Source organism: Lithobates pipiens, unplaced genomic scaffold, assembly GCF_037356315.1.
Source record: "Lithobates pipiens isolate NorthernLeopardFrog02 unplaced genomic scaffold, aLitPip1_a1.2 Scaffold_13, whole genome shotgun sequence".
NCBI lineage: Eukaryota > Metazoa > Chordata > Amphibia > Anura > Ranidae > Lithobates > Lithobates pipiens.
Window position 1 is genome coordinate 253,325,741 of NW_027507718.1, and position 15,755 is coordinate 253,341,495.

At 44.2% G+C, this 15,755-nt stretch overlaps 1 protein-coding gene across 1 annotated transcript in view; it reads right to left on the reverse strand.

Moving 5' to 3' along the window:
• Window positions 1–15,755, reverse strand: part of SCARB2 (scavenger receptor class B member 2) — an 86,141-nt gene that overhangs the window by 26,542 nt on the left and 43,844 nt on the right. The window contains exons 5-8 of the mRNA XM_077476549.1: window positions 10,662–10,753; window positions 5,376–5,495; window positions 3,239–3,417; window positions 210–328 (exon numbers count right to left, since the gene is read on the reverse strand). Of these exons, the coding sequence (XP_077332675.1) occupies window positions 210–328; window positions 3,239–3,417; window positions 5,376–5,495; window positions 10,662–10,753 (510 nt within the window). The remainder of the gene's footprint in view (window positions 1–209; window positions 329–3,238; window positions 3,418–5,375; window positions 5,496–10,661; window positions 10,754–15,755) is intronic.

The following is a 15,755-nucleotide window of genomic DNA, read 5'->3' on the forward strand; positions in this document are numbered from 1 at the left end:
AAATAAATAAAAATTACAATATAATGGGCTTTTTTCCCCATACTGATTTGCTACACCTTTCTATTACCAATACTCTATTTACTGGTAATGTTTTTGTCAGTTTTGTGCATTAGAATTTCTTAAAGAAATAAAGGAATAAAAAAAAAAACAACACAAACACACACACACACGGGCCTTTTTCATACTGATTTGATACACATTTCTCTTACCGGATTGATATCCAGGAAGGTTTCATGGTCATCTTTGTTAGGATTCATTCCCTCTATGCTATTAATTATGGATTTATCCGCTTGGTAAAAATGGGGAGATGAGAGAATGATGGGAGCACCTGTCAAATAGGATAAAAAATAAATAATAATAAAAAACATTATGCATCAATATGCAAGAGTGCAAAAACTCATAGGTGCTTTTTATTTTTTAAAGTGAACTTGTCAAAATGTTCCGACGGCAAGTCCTTGCATTAGCAAAGCTATCCTACTTACCTCTCCAGCAGCCTGCGTCTTCTACCTCCCCTCTTCCTGCACTAAAGTCTCAGTAATCCTATTCAGAATTTGATATTTTCATGGTGTCCCCTGCTGCACACCATGGTTCCTCTCTGCAACTGTTAAGTCTTGTAGTGACAGAGCCACAGCATGCAGCAGGGGTCATAGGCATCCAACAATTTTTTCCCAAGAGCTTTTTGGAGGTTGCAGGGCTGGAACAGAGAGAAGGAAGGAGACACTGACTGTCAGAAACCAGGACCAGCCCTTGAGATTTACAAAAAAAAAAAAAAAAAAAAAAAACACACACACCACACACACAGATGTGGGGGAATCCTTCCAGCTGAGGAAACAGACAGCAATGAAGACACATACAAACATTTAGAACCCCTGTCAGGATTGCTGCCGCCAAAATTAGAACTGAGGGTGAAACACCCCCAACAGGGTTACATGTTGCATGCAAGGCCTGTTTCACACAGGCTTTAGCTTGTATAAGGCTCCTTTCACACTGGGGCGGTGGGTCCGTTGGCGGAAAAGCGCCACCATTTTTAGCAGTGCTTTACAGTCATATTTGCAGGGATATTCGGCCGCTAGCAGGGCATTTTTAACCTCTACTAGTAGCCAAAAAAAGGGTTAAAACCATCCGCAAAGCGCTTTGCCAGCGGTATAGCCGCTCTGACCCATTCATTTCAATGGGCAGGAGCGGTATACGCACCGCTCCTTCACCACTCCAAAAGATGCAGCTAGCAGGACTTTTTTTTACCATCCTGCCAGCGCACCGCTCCAGTGTGAAAGCCCTCTGGGCACTTTGCAGGTGCTATTTTTAGCGCTGTAGGGCCTGCAAAGTGCCCCAGTGTGAAAGGGGTCTTAGAGAAGTGTGAACAGCAAGTTTTTACAAAGCATTTGCAGAGTTTTTTTAGTAAGTTTTGTTGAAGCTCCAGCTCCAGTTTGTAAATGTTGAACACAGATCCTAAAATGCAGTGCAGATTGCCACTTGAAACAAGCTGCTAGCAGGCTTCAGCACTTCTAGAAGCTTGTTGAAGGGGCAAACAACACTCTCATTAGGATCGGTGTTCAACATTTACAAACTAGAGTTGAATGGTACATCAACAAACTTGCTGAAAGCTCTGAAAATGCTTTGTCAAAGCTTGCTGTTATTGCTGCTTTTTTACAAGCTGAATGAAGCCTGACTAAAAATCTCAGCGAGACACAAAGGGCATTTAAGACTTTACAAAAGGTTCTAATTTTTCCTATTTTTATCCACAACTAGGAGACAAAAAGTTTTGACTGGAGTTGGTCTTTACCCAAGCCATGCCATAGGGACCAAGAGAGGCTCTAGTATCATGATCAGTTGAGGATTACATACAATCCATCTGTTTTCATCTGACAGTTTAGTTTAGTTTAGTGTTGATGTATATCTGAGTGCCAGCGACATAGAAGGGATAATTAAGCCCATGTGATCTAAACAGTTGGTAAAAGTGGAAACATGTAAATGATAAAAAAAAAAAAAAAAAAAAAAAAAAGTAAGGGTCCCACGCATGAGCCCTGAGGAACACCGCACCAACATCAGACTGGAATCCGCCAAGGGAAATAAAGGGACAGCATTCAGTAAGATATGAACAAGTACTAACAGACATTTGGAAAAGGCGACAGTTAGTTTGTGAATAATCAATCAGCGCAATCCTCTTTGGTAAATCAAAAATTGGTACTCAGTGAACTGCAAGCCAACAACTAACTGATTCAAAAAGTATTATATAAACTAATATCCAAAATGATGTAGCGCAACTCTACAAAAAAAAAAAAAAAATAGAATTGCTAACATAAAATGGCAATTGACGGTATGCATAGATCACATCATATATGTGCATAACAAAAAACAACAAGAATGGTATGGTATAATATGGTATTTCTCCTCTGTGTATCATACACAAAGCTTCCAAAATTATAATACAGTCCATCAAATGTCCAAATGTGCAGCCAAAATTTTGATAAGTTGATGAATATATTCAAACTTTAATCAACGAAAATCACCATGGTGCCAAAACTGAACTGAACATGCAGAATGGCCTCTCACATCACTGACATGACCCCCGCATTATCAGTAGGTCACACCTCACAGTTTACCCTCTTTGAGAATGGAGTAAACTACCACTTCCAAATCTTCACTGCCTCCTACTCAGATGAGTGGATGTAGAAGTACTGAGGAAGTCCTGACTATTGGACCTAACGTATGTATAGAACGAGGAATCCTGTACATGACGTCATCCCATGGCTATCTCTGCACCAAGTGGTCTTGCTAGTGGTTATTAAAGAGGAGGGATAAATGGTCAGCACTATAAGTAGCACTGCTTATAGTGCTATTTCTTGTAAGTGCAATATTTCATCCTATACGTTAAATGAGAGTTTCAAAATGGAGAACACTAGGGTTGTGTGCTTTGTTTCCCTGCATGTATACTGCTCTTAGCCGAGATTCATCCATCCACTCATCTGAATAGGAGGCAGTGAAGATTTGGAAGCGGTAGCAGTTTACTTCATCCCCAGAGAGAGAAAACTGAGATAATAGGAAGTATTTATAGATGGAATATTCCAACATCCTGTGAAACATTTAAATGATCTGGTCACAAAGTCACACCCATATTAATTTGAATGTAAATTTTCTAACCCTAGTATGAATGTGCAACTTCCAGATCTTTTGTGGCAGGTGGCTATTTGTCGGAACATGATCTTCTCTTAACATAGCATGAAGTAGAACTACATACCTTGTTTGCATTCACTGACATTGAGCAGTCCAGAAGGCAGGCAGTTTCCAGCAGGAACACAGAAACCAGCATTGTCAGGATTGATCGTTACATTAGCAAAAACTTTTGCAGGTGGGACAAAACGGAAGGCCAACATATGGTTTACACTTTTTGTAGAGTCATAAAGTGCGTACAAAGATCTAGGGGGGAAAAAAAATAAAAAATCATCATAGAATATCAAACAGAGCTAAAGAACAGTCTGTTTAAAGCTGTACTTCACATAGATATCAGAAACAAATTCTAATCAAATCTATGCATTTATTAAAATGACATAAAATGACTTTAATTCCACTAATAAAAAGTAAATGGAATCTGACAGAGGGCTGGTAGTATGAGGGTTAATGTCAATGACCTAAAATGCCATGTGGCCATTCCCAAAAACACAGCATGTCTTCACTTTTTGAGTCTAGGTCCATTTTGAAGTACTACTGTCATAAAGGCGTCTGTATGATAGTCTAATTATCAAATCCAGATACTACATGATGCGATGCACAAGCCTCATACTAAACAAAAAAAAAAAACTTCCTTTACCTTCCCTGACCACACCAAATCCTCCTATATTTATGTCTCATACACTTTCACTCCCAGACACTGCAGATCACAGTGGGAGGGTTTCAGCAACAGAAGCTGTGGGAAGGAATAGGTGTGGCAATGTGCCCAATTGACAAGTTACAGGCTTGTGAATCAACAGTGACAATGATACTAGTCAAGCCCTCACAACATTTATACCATTGTAGTACAAGCAAGCACAGCCTACATGAGTGGCAACTATAATCTAAATTCAGGAGCAGTGCAGCATCATTGCCACACCATTACATTAAACTGCATTAGGTGGATTTCCCTGGCAGGATTAACAGGTATTTGTGAACCATGCATGGTGAACTAAGAAAAAAAAAAAACAGACATTACAGATGCACCCATAATTCAGTGATTACTGCTAGCAGCTATAATAGCCGCTAGCATTAATCGTATGTAAAATCCGACAGGCTGATTTGATCAACTTGGGTACAATCAACCTGCCCATACATGGTTTGAATCTCAGTCCCTGCTGAACTGGTCGAGTTTCAAATTGTTTATGTTCGGCTTAACTCTTTGTGGTTATATTGGCTGCTTTTGTTGGGCTTTGTGATCAACTAGTTGCACAATGATCTATGACTTAAAGCAAAACTACACCCACCTAAACTTTAGCCAAAGAAGCTGCCACCTTAGTCTCTTTGATCTGTAGTTGCCTTGGTGCTGCACAGGTGATCAGTTTTGGGAAACAGGTAAATCGATAAGTTTAGTTCTGTTTCAAGTATCACACTATTTATTTTGCACTAGAGCCAATGGGGGGGGGGGGGGGGGGAATTAAAGAGTGGTGCAAGCATGATGCTTACATCACTCTCCTAAATAGGAAATAGAGCTGACGCTGCTCCTAACAAAAAAGGCAAGCCCTTTTGTTAGTTAGTAGCATTCTGTACCCTGTTCTCTTCAGTCACAGATACAGCACAGAACAGTACAGGTGGAGCTGCATGCTCTGGATTCCTCTGCTCTCCCAGAGGAATACCCATGCCGTCCCTTCAGAGCTCTGTGCCATGGTACGCAACTCACGCACTTATGGGTGGGAGTGACGTCATTATGGCATGGCCAGAGCACGCAAATCCCGAGGAAAGACCAGGTTAAAATGAAAGCCCTACTAGCGGTGGCAGCAGGGCACTGGAGGGCTTCGTTCTAAGGCAGTAATGGCGGGCTTTGGCACCCCAGATGTTTTAGAACTACATTTCCCATGATGCTCATGCACTCTGTAGTGTAGTTGAGCATCATGGTTTGCCATTACTGTTCTAAGGTATTTCATGTGCTATTATGCAAGGCATAATAGCACATTATACCATTGTCTTGCAGGGGTTTATTTATTTATTTATTTACTACGGCTTTAAGGCGTAATCGACACCTTTGTACTTTCAGTTCATTACATCCTCTCAACTGTTATATTAGTTTCTTCAAGGCATAGCCAGAAGAAGTGTTGTGGTAAAGTAGCACATAGGACAACAGGGAACACAACAGGTTAAATAATAGATTACAGCATCTTGCAAGATTTTAACAAAGGTTTCCTCCTTACCTGCACAGGTCTGATGAAAACATGTAAAGAATGTCATTTTTATCTATTAATGGGTGAAAAGATGTCCCATCTGTTCCATTAATCATATTGCACGTATCTGAAGACCACCACGATAGATTTCTGAGAGAAAAAAAATAGCTGTTCAATTACATTGTTCTAGTGTTTTGTAAGTAAAGATTGTCAAATCAATGCGTGGTATCATGGCTGGTACCAGCATAAGGCTTAGGTTACCAGAGTAGGGGGAGCAGTAAAATTCAAATCCCCAGCCACTTGCTGGGGATTCAGATTTTTAGAAAAACCCGCCTTCTGTTCCCAAACGCGGTGCCCTCTCTCCTAACCAAGCATGGCGTGGAAGTTTTACAGTTAGTCATGTTGGAAAAAAAAAAAAAAAAGTCCATCTAGTTTAACCCTAAAAATAAATAAATAATAATAATAATTTCCCATATACACAATCTAATAATAATAATAATAATAATAATAATAATAATACAATCCCATATACACAAAGTTGATTCAGAGGAAGGCGACAAACCCCAGCAAAGCATGCTCCAGTTTGCTACAACAGGGGGAAAAAAACATTCCTTCCTGATCCCCCAAAAGGCAAATCGGATTTCTCCACTATGGATCGCCCCAGTTGTACTCCCCCTAGCATGTATGATGCATGCATATTCTTAGCCCTCAAGTGGATAACTTTACATTTATCTACATTAAACCTCATCTGCCACATAGTCGCCCAATTAACCACTTCAGCCCTGGAAGAATTTACCCCCTTCCTGACCAGGCAATTTTTTGCAATACGACACTCACTTTAACTAACAATTGCGTGGTCGTGCGCCGCTGTACCCAAAATTTACGTCCTTTTTTTCCCACAAATAGAACTTTTTTTTGGTGGTATTTGATCAACTCTGCGTTTTTTTTGCGCTATAAACAAAAAAAATAATTTAATAAAATACCGTATTCCCAAAAATGTTTAAAAAAAAAAAAAATCTAATTTCTTCATCAGTTTTGGTCAATATACCGTATATACTCGAGTATAAGCCGAGATTTTCAGCCCCTTTTTTTAGGCTGAAAGTGCCCCCCCCGGCTTATACTCGAGTCATGCAGATCAGGTAGGCAGACGGCGGCCATTCCACTATTCAAAAGCCGCGCCTCCCTGTCTGTGATAGGCGGAACACTCAATTTCCCAGCAGTCAGTGTTCCGCCTATCACGGACATCCGCTCATTCTCATACTACGGACGAGGATGAGAGGATGTTCGTGATAGGCGGAACACTGACTGCTGGGAAATTGAGTGTTCCGCCTATCACAGACAGAGAGGCGCGGCTTTTGAACAGTGGAATGGCCGCCGTCTGTCAGACGAGGAGGAGAGGTGCGGCATGGCACACAGAGGCTGCAGAAGGCAAAGAGGCTGCAGATTGGCACAGGTAGGCTGCGATGGACACAGGGAGGGATGGGACACAGGGAGGGATGGGACACAGGGAGGGACGGGACACAGGGAGGGACGGGACACAGGGAGGGACGGGACACAGGGAGGGACGGGACACAGGGATGGACACAGGGAGGGACGGGACACAGGGATGGACACAGGGAGGGACGGGACACAGGGATGGACACAGGGAGGGACGGGACACAGGGATGGACACAGGGAGGGACGGGACACAGGGATGGACACAGGGAGGTATGCAGCTGCAGATGGGCATTGTTGACCCTCTTTTCCACTCTTAAGCTGTAACAGTAGCTGCTGCATGTCTCACCCTCGGCTTATACACGAGTCAATAAGTTTTCCCAGTTTTTTTGTGGTAAATTAGGGGCCTCGGCTTATATTCGGATCGACCTATACTCGAGTATATACGGTATACATTCTTCTACATTGGTTTGCGCAAAAGGAAGGGAAGGGGTTAAGGGGCGTTCAAGGGTTTAACCATGTTCCATCAGTGTGTGTTCTAACTGTAGGGGGAAGAAACTGACTACAGGAGAAAACAGATCATTGTTCCTAGCTAGTAGGGACACACGATCTATCTGTCTCTCTCCTCACAGAAAAGAGATTTGTGAGTTTACACACACACACACACACACACACACACACAAAGATATTTGGGGGGCACACTCTAAAAGATGCATTAAAGATGGTGCAGCCATAAGACCATACAACAGAACTGTTATATGGATTCTGACCAAATCCTTTTTGGGTGAGGAGCACCCCACTCCCTCATCAGTGCCTCTCATTAGTGTTCACCTGTGTCATGACCTCAAGATCTTCCATATAGAGGAGTATAGCTCCCATGGTTCTGAGAAGCAGGATCTCTCAGTCTATGGATAGTGTAAGACCCACTAATCATGGGGTACTTTGTGGCAGTATGTGAGCTTAAGCACTATATAGCAATATGGTGTGACCAAATCACCATATTTTTTGATAATGTGTTTTTGAAAATGTCTAGGCGTTTTAAACAAGCCTTGCAGGGGGTAAATGTCTTTTTTTGCATGTGTGCACTGTAATATTTTGTTGTATGGTCTTATGGCTGCACCATCTTTAAAGTGGTTGTAAACCCTTACAAACCACTTTGACCTACAGGTAAGCCTAGATTAAGGCTTACCTGTAGGTCCAAGAAATATCTCCTTAACCTATACGGTTTAGGAGATATTTGCCCGAAGACAGGCACCGCTGTCTACGGCGCATGTGCCGTAGACAGCGGCGCGCAGGCGCACTGAGCGTGGCATCGTCTATGACGAAGATGCCGCGCGTCTCGGCTCCCGTGCGCATGCACGGGAGTGACGTCATCGCGGCTTCGCCGAATGACAGCGGCGGAGCTGCGAGACCCCACCGAGAAGATGGATGCGCCGGACTACAGGGGACAGCGGTGACTTCGCTGGCTCCTGTGTCAGGTAAGTCACACATAATGGGCTACTATGCGATGCATAGTAGTCCATTATGCATTGCCTTTGCAGGGAATGAAAGAGGAAGTAAACTCATCAGGGTTTACTTCCTCTTTAACCACTTCAATACCAGGCACTTAGACACCTTCCTGCCCAAGCCAATTTTCAGCTTTCAGTGCTGTCGCAATTTGAATGACAATTGCGAGGTCATACAACACTGTACCAAAACAAATTTTTTCTAATTTTGTTCCCATAAATAGAGCTTTCTTTTGGTGGTATTTGATCACCTCTGCGGTTTGTATTTTTTGCGCAACAAATAAAAAAAGACCGAAAATTTTGAAGAAAAAAAAAAGTTTTTCTTTGTTTTCTTCCTCAATGACGGGCACTGATATGGCTTCAATGACTGGCACTAATGGGCACCGATGAGGTGGTACTGAAGGGCACTTTTGGATGGTACTGATGGGTGGCATTGCTGGGCATCATGTTATATTTAAACATGTGGCTTGCCATGGGGTACATACCTAGCCATTCAGCTGTTCCCCTCTTCCTTGGTGGTCCTGGGTGCTCTCCTGGTGGTCTAGTGTCTAGTCTGTCAGACGCGAGTGAGGAGAAGCCGATCAACGTTTTTTTCCTGTTGACATTGTGATCAGCCGTGATTGGACACGGCTGATCACATGGTAAAGAGCCTCCGTCGGAAAAGCAGGATATCCCAGTTTATGGATAGTGTAGGACCCACTAATGATTGGGGACTTTGTCGCAGTAAGTGGGCTTAAACACCATATAGCAATAGGGTGTGACCAAATCCCCATATTTTTTGATAATATTTTTTAAAAATGTCTAGGTGTTTTAAACAAGCCTTGCAGGAGGTAAATGTATTTTTTGCATGTGTGTGCGCTGTAATATTTTGTCACACACACCTGTTCTGGCTCTCGTGCCCTTGACTGCCGGCCACGCTCATCGGTTCCCCCACAGTGCACCATGCCTGCCATCCCTGCTTAAAGGCCCGATGTACAGCTGTGACGGCTCGTGGGAACGTGCCGACCAGTATAAATGATGCCGGCTGGTCAGCAAGCGGTTAAACAATGCATTGAGGTCGACTTGTAAGTTGGAGACACCCTGTAAGGATGTTATTCCACTGCATAGTTTGGCGTCATCTGCAAAGACTGAAATGGTACTTTTTAATCCCAAACCCTATATCATTTATAAAAAGGTATTAAGAAAGTAAGGGTCCCAACACTGAACCTTGGGGTACACCACTAATACCATTAGCCCATTCAGAGTAAGGCTCTTTAACCACTACTCTCTGAAATCTATGGGCTGACGTTTAAACTGCCCATGGAGCGCATAGCTCTGCGCTCTCTGCACTCCCACTCTGGCATTATGTGTCCTGTGGTGGTTACTTGTGTTCTCTCAGACCTGCAGTGTGCTCGCAGCAGCTGCCTGTGTAGTGGATCTGGGGAGGAGGAGGGGGGAGTGCAGATGCAGTGAAGGATTGAGAAGCCTTTAGGGCATTTCCGGGACAGTACATTTGGTTGGGGCTGCTATTGTTAAAAAAAAAAAAAAAAAAACCCTGCAAGACAAAGGCTTAATGAGCTAGTATGCATAGCATACTAGTTCATTATGAATTACTTACCTGAGATCGAAGCCCCCGCAGTGGTCCTCGTTCACCGCTCCGGCGACCGACATCGCTCCCAGACTTACATCCGGGCATGCACGCAGGAGTTGCCGGTAACTGTACAGTCTAACTGAAGCAATAGCATGTACGTGCCATTGATTCAGTGCGCATGTGCCGATGACGTTGGCACATGCAAATACAGGGGATATCTCCTAAACCGCGCAGGTTTAGGAGATATCCAGTGTAGCTACAGATAAGCCTAATTATAGGCGTACCTGTAGCAAAAACTGGTTTGTAAAGGGTTTACAACCACTTTAAAATGTGTGGCAGGTAGGGGGAGAGGCAGCCAAGCACACAGTGGGTAATGTTAGGCTAGTTGTTCAGGCTGTCCTCTCCTCTCCCCCAGCTGCATTTACTCCCAGTCTGAGAGCAGAGATCAGCGCTTCTCCCTGGCAGGTCTGAGGAGACGAGGTCTGTTTTGCGCCCCCCCTAAAATTTTGACCACCAGCCGCCACTGTTTTTGATGCTAGGAATCCCACCTCACTGTAAATATATTGACCCTGTCATGGAATCTACAAAATCACAAAGGAACAAGCCTGTAAGGAAAGCAGCTTCAGACACACTTGTTCATTGGCCTGACTGACTAAACTTCATGCTTTAGCAGAGTCCCCAGCCACCAATCCGATTTGACTCTGATCTTGTCAAATAGCCTGATGCGTGCCCTATGGGCCATGGTGCGGCGCAAGCTAACAGATTAGTGTGCCAGCCCGCTGCCGGTGCCATATGATCAATTATTACCCTTTATCTTTCCATTCCACAATCCGAGTAAAGTCCTTGTATCCCTTTGATCCACTGAGAAATACATATGTCCCATCGTTTGTTGCATTCATCTGCAAAGAAACATAAAAATAAAAAAATCAAATATATAATAAAACAGCTGGCAATCTCACAGAGCATAAACGATGGGTTACATTAAATACTCTAAAATTCCCAACAAGTGGTACAGGTTCTCCTTCCTATTTGTAGCTCACTGAATGCAAAACCATAAAGCCCTATTAAATAAGATGCCAATTTTTAACTCAAACGCATTCCCCACTTCCAATAAATTTAAATGTTGACTACAATTTAAAATGTATTAAATACCTATAACAATGCAAGTCAATGCAATTCAATTGCAAGGCCCTGTGAAATTCTCTAAAGAGCTCCACCCAAAAGGGGAAGCTCTGCTTGTTTGCTTCGCCCCCCCCCCTCCGCTGCCACATTTGCCACCTTTCAGGGGGGGGGGGGGGGGGGGAGCGGGTACCAGTCCGCCCCCCCTCCTCCTTCCCCCACTGCCAAGCCATTCACAAAGCACAGCACCGGGAGCCTGCTCTGAAGCTGCAAGGCTTCACTGCTGGTTTCCCTTACAAGGAATGGCAACAGCCGATGAAGAGTTCACACCCCAAAAAGCAGCACTCAAAATGCAATGTGTTTGCCTGAACCATATCTCATGAGTATGAACATCCATGCGATCTGGCTTTAGTGCGAACAAAAAAATTGCATCAGTAATCCCCCCGCTGTGTATCTATCACACTTCTCCAATATTATAAAATGTGCACACCACCAGCAGCCTGCTCCCCACAACACTAATGCCGTGTACACACGATCAGCATTTTGGTCGGAAAAAGCTCTGATGGGTTTTCCAAGTAATTCCGACGGGATTACGCTCAAGCTGCCTTGCATACACACGGTCACACCGAATTCCGACCGTCAAGAACGCGGTGACGTACAAAACGTATGACGGGACTGGAAAAAGGAAGTTCAATAGCCAGTAGCCAATAGCTTCTGTCTCGTAGTTGAATCTGGGCATGCGTTTTTGCGTGTCGGAATTGGATACACACCGACAGAAACTTTTTCCGTCTGAAAAATTGGGAACCTCCTCTCAATCTTTTGCTGGCGGAAATTCAGCAGCAAAATTCCGATGGAGCCTACACATGGTTGCATTTTGCGACAAAAAGCTCTCATCTGTCTTTTGCAGGCCGAAATTCCGACCGCGTGTACATGGCATTAGCCTCCAGCTGTTGCAAAACTACAAGTCCCATAAGACATTGCAAGGCTGACAGTTACAAACATGACTCCGACAGTCAGAGGCATGATGGGACTTGTAGTTTCACAACAGCTGAAGGGCCGCCAGTTTGAGACCTAAATGGAGACTCCCTTCTTTCTCCACTCCGATATCAGCTCTTCTGCTCCAGCCTGTTATATAAACAGCTCACAGACAAGATTTTTTCCCTCGGGATATGGTCCGTATTCATGCAAATACAAATGCAGGAAACATACAGTAGCTGATTTAAATATTTTAAAGGGGAAACCCAAATAAATGATTTAAATGGAGAGCACTACGTTTCCTGCATTTGTATTTGCATGAATACGGACCATATCCCGAAGGAAAAATCTTGTCTGTGAGCTGTTTATATAAACAGCTTCTGTACATTTATTGATTATATTTTTCACTGTGGTTTATTTGATTAATGAGAGCCAGGGGCGTAGATAAGGGGGAGGTCAGGGGTGTTCAAACCCCCCCCCCCCCCCGGACCAAAATGAAATGCAAGGTGTCCCTGCTCTGCAGTCGCACATGGCACCAGCGACAGGCAGCACTGCAGTCAGTGGCACACAAAGTAATAATGTCACTGCAGCAAGTGTAATAGGTCATTAGGCATACCCGCATGCATGTTGTGGTACACTGCCAGGCCAGTCTATCGGGCTGAAGGCTGACAGATCTATCACCAGGCAGCACAAAAGGGAGCTGGTGGTGCATGTAGCCCTGCCCACTGCACACCATGTATTCCCGTTGGCTTGCAGTTGCCACTCCCACCTTGGGAGAGAAGCTTTGCCTGGGCCCTGGAGTGCAGAGTGCTTGTAAAGTGCTGTGTAGCCGTCGGCCCCCCACATGGTATGTCCCTCTTTCTCTTCGGGCCTAGTCTCAGAGAGTGTCCTCAGACTTACCACTGCTCAGACTGCTGTGCTGCTGCTGGCATTCTGTGTTCATACTAAGTAATCGTGAGTCAGTGAGAGACTGTCTGTGATTCTGTGTGGTAACTGGCAAAGTATGTGATTGAGGCTGGCTGGGCTAAATCTTGCATTGCTTGTTTTACTGACAGTCCAGCTTGACACTTGCAAGCTTGTTGTGGTGCTCACCGACTTACTGATTCAGCAGTTGACAGAACATGTCTGCCAATGCCAGAGCCAGGCTGACATTTTTGCTGCCCTCAGTGGCATGCCTTGGCCCCGTTGTACCCCTGGTTCATACATATGTGGTACAGGAAATACTGTGATCCCTGTGTGTTTCCCACACCGCATTGCAATCACACTGTTTTGATCTGCTGCAGATGTCAACTCAAAGTTAACAACTCCCCAAAAGAAGGTCACAAACTCAGTGTATGTCTGAACCAGATCGCATGGTTGCTTTTAAAAAAAAAAAAAAAAAAAAAAGGTGCCTGCACTTCTTTGGCGCGATGTGGTGTGATTCAGCCCATTCGAAATGGGCTCAAATCACACCACACAGAATTGCACACGAATGCGGTGCAGTTCCTGTGCGATATACATGCAAACTATAGTGTAAAACCAGGCTTACTGTGTTGATTGCAGTGCAATCAAGGCCCATTAATTTTTAAAAGGCTCAAATAGCACCAAAGTCATGCATGCACCAGTTTTGGAACTGAACTACAACCGGTTCACATGGTCATTTTGTGAAATTGATCTGGTGCAGGCAAACACATTGTGTTTTGCAACCTTTGCTTGGGGTGTCGTTAAGATAGCACTGACACACACTGAAGATTACAAAGGGGGTGCGATTTGAATGAGGTGCAAGAAACGTGCGTCGATTGAGGGTTTCCCACATTGTAGTTTACCTCCACATATCTCCTAAGCAGTAGTGTGTTTTTTCTCTGCCAGCGCAGGAAGGTGTGCACACATTCTCTCACCCGTTTAGATGTGAACCTAGCCTAAAGAAAAGTCAATGTATTCAAGGCTTAATAATCCAGATATGGTTTGTAAGGGCGCTCTGAACTTTAGGACCAAGCAAAAACAGATGTCTTTATGGACCAGAAAGTCTAGAATAGGGTATCTTCCACACTTAGGGCTGCACTTATGGAGAGAAGCAATCTCTGAATAGGAAACAGAAAAAGAAAAGGCGCCCCTAAGTGTAGAATTAAAAGCTGTTTAATTTCCCCAAAAAGGGTTAAAAACACTTACAAGATATGTAGACAGGCAGAGCATATCATTAATATCCATGTAGGTGGTCCGGCATGAATGCAGTGGTCACTGGCATATACAAGTTCTTTAGGCTGTGTGTGTCCAGTAGCAGGGAGGCCCAGGGGATGCCAACGGGAAAAACAGCAGGGAGCTCCAAGAGAACTGACGGGCCAGCCCACAATCACAGTCTCAAAACACGAGGATCCCTCGCCCTTCCTCTGGCCAGATTAAGGGCCCAAGGTAGAACGGTAATAGCATACCTAGACAACCTGCTCATGAAAGATCGGTCGAAAGCCCGCTTAGACCAAAACTTGGTCACCACAATCAAGTACCTGGAATACCTAGGTTGGGTCCTCAACTTAGAAAAGTCTTCTTTAAAACCAGTAAAAAGAATAGAGTATTTGGGTCTGGTCATAAATACAGCCCAGAAGAGGGTATTTTTACCCTAAGCAAAGATCAGTGCCATAAAAGAAGGGTCCTTCTATTTGCCTTTGTATGAGGCTGCTGGGGAAGATGGTGGCTTCATTCAAAGCAGTTCCTTACGCTCAGTTTCATTTGAGACTGCTGCAAAACAGTATCTTGTCTACCTGGAACAAAAGGTTCAGGCGTTAGATTTTCCGATGCGTATATCTCCTACAGTGCATCAGAGCCTCAGTTGATGGTTGATACCCGAGGCATCCGGAGTTGTGCAGCTCATGGAGAAGTAAACCAGATTTTAATCTGGGCAGAAAAGCATGTGTTGTGCATATCGGCAATCTTCATTCTGGGAGTGGATAACTGGCAGGCAGACTACTTGATTCATCGGCAGTTAGTCCCAGTGGAATGGTCTCTTCACCCCAACGTATTCTTGGCCATATGCCAGAGATGAGGGGGGGTTCTGGATGTATATCTCTTTGTGTCCAGGTTCAACAACAAGATCGACAACATTGTGTCAAGAACAAGGGATCCTCATGCATTTGGGACAGATGCGTTGGTAACTCCGTGGCATCAGTTCTCACTGATTTATGCATTCCCTCCTATTCTGCTACTGCCATGACTCCTTTGCAGGATCAGGCAGGAAAAGAAGTTGGTGCTTCTGGTGGCCCCAGTGTGGTATGCAGAAATAGTAAAGATGGCAGTAGGTTCCCCATGGACCCTACCGTCACGTCCAGACCTGTTATCCCAAGGTCCAGTGTTCCATCATGCCTTACAAATGCTAAATTTGATAGTTTTGCTATTGAAACCCACGTTCTGAAGAGTCTTTCAGGCCCTGTGATTGCTACCTTGACTAATGCAAGGAAGCCAGCTTCCAGAATGGTTTATCATAGAGTCTGGAAAGCTTATATCTCCTGGTGTTAATCCAGGGGTTGGCATGCCAGAAAATATGCCATAGGTAGAATCCTTGACTTTCTGCAAATGGGGTTAGAAATGAAGCTGGCTTTGAGTACCATCACGGGCCAGGTCTCGGCCTTGTCAGTATTGTTTCAGCATCCGATTGCCTTGCATTCTTTAGTCCGAAGCTTTATACAGGAGGTAACGTGCCTTAATCCTCCGGTTAAGGTGCCCCTAAACCCCTGGGACCTGAATTTAGTTCGGTCAGCTTTACAGAAGCAGCCTTTTGAACCGATACGTCAAATTCCCTTCATTCTGTTGACAAGGAAATACATTCTGGTGGCCATT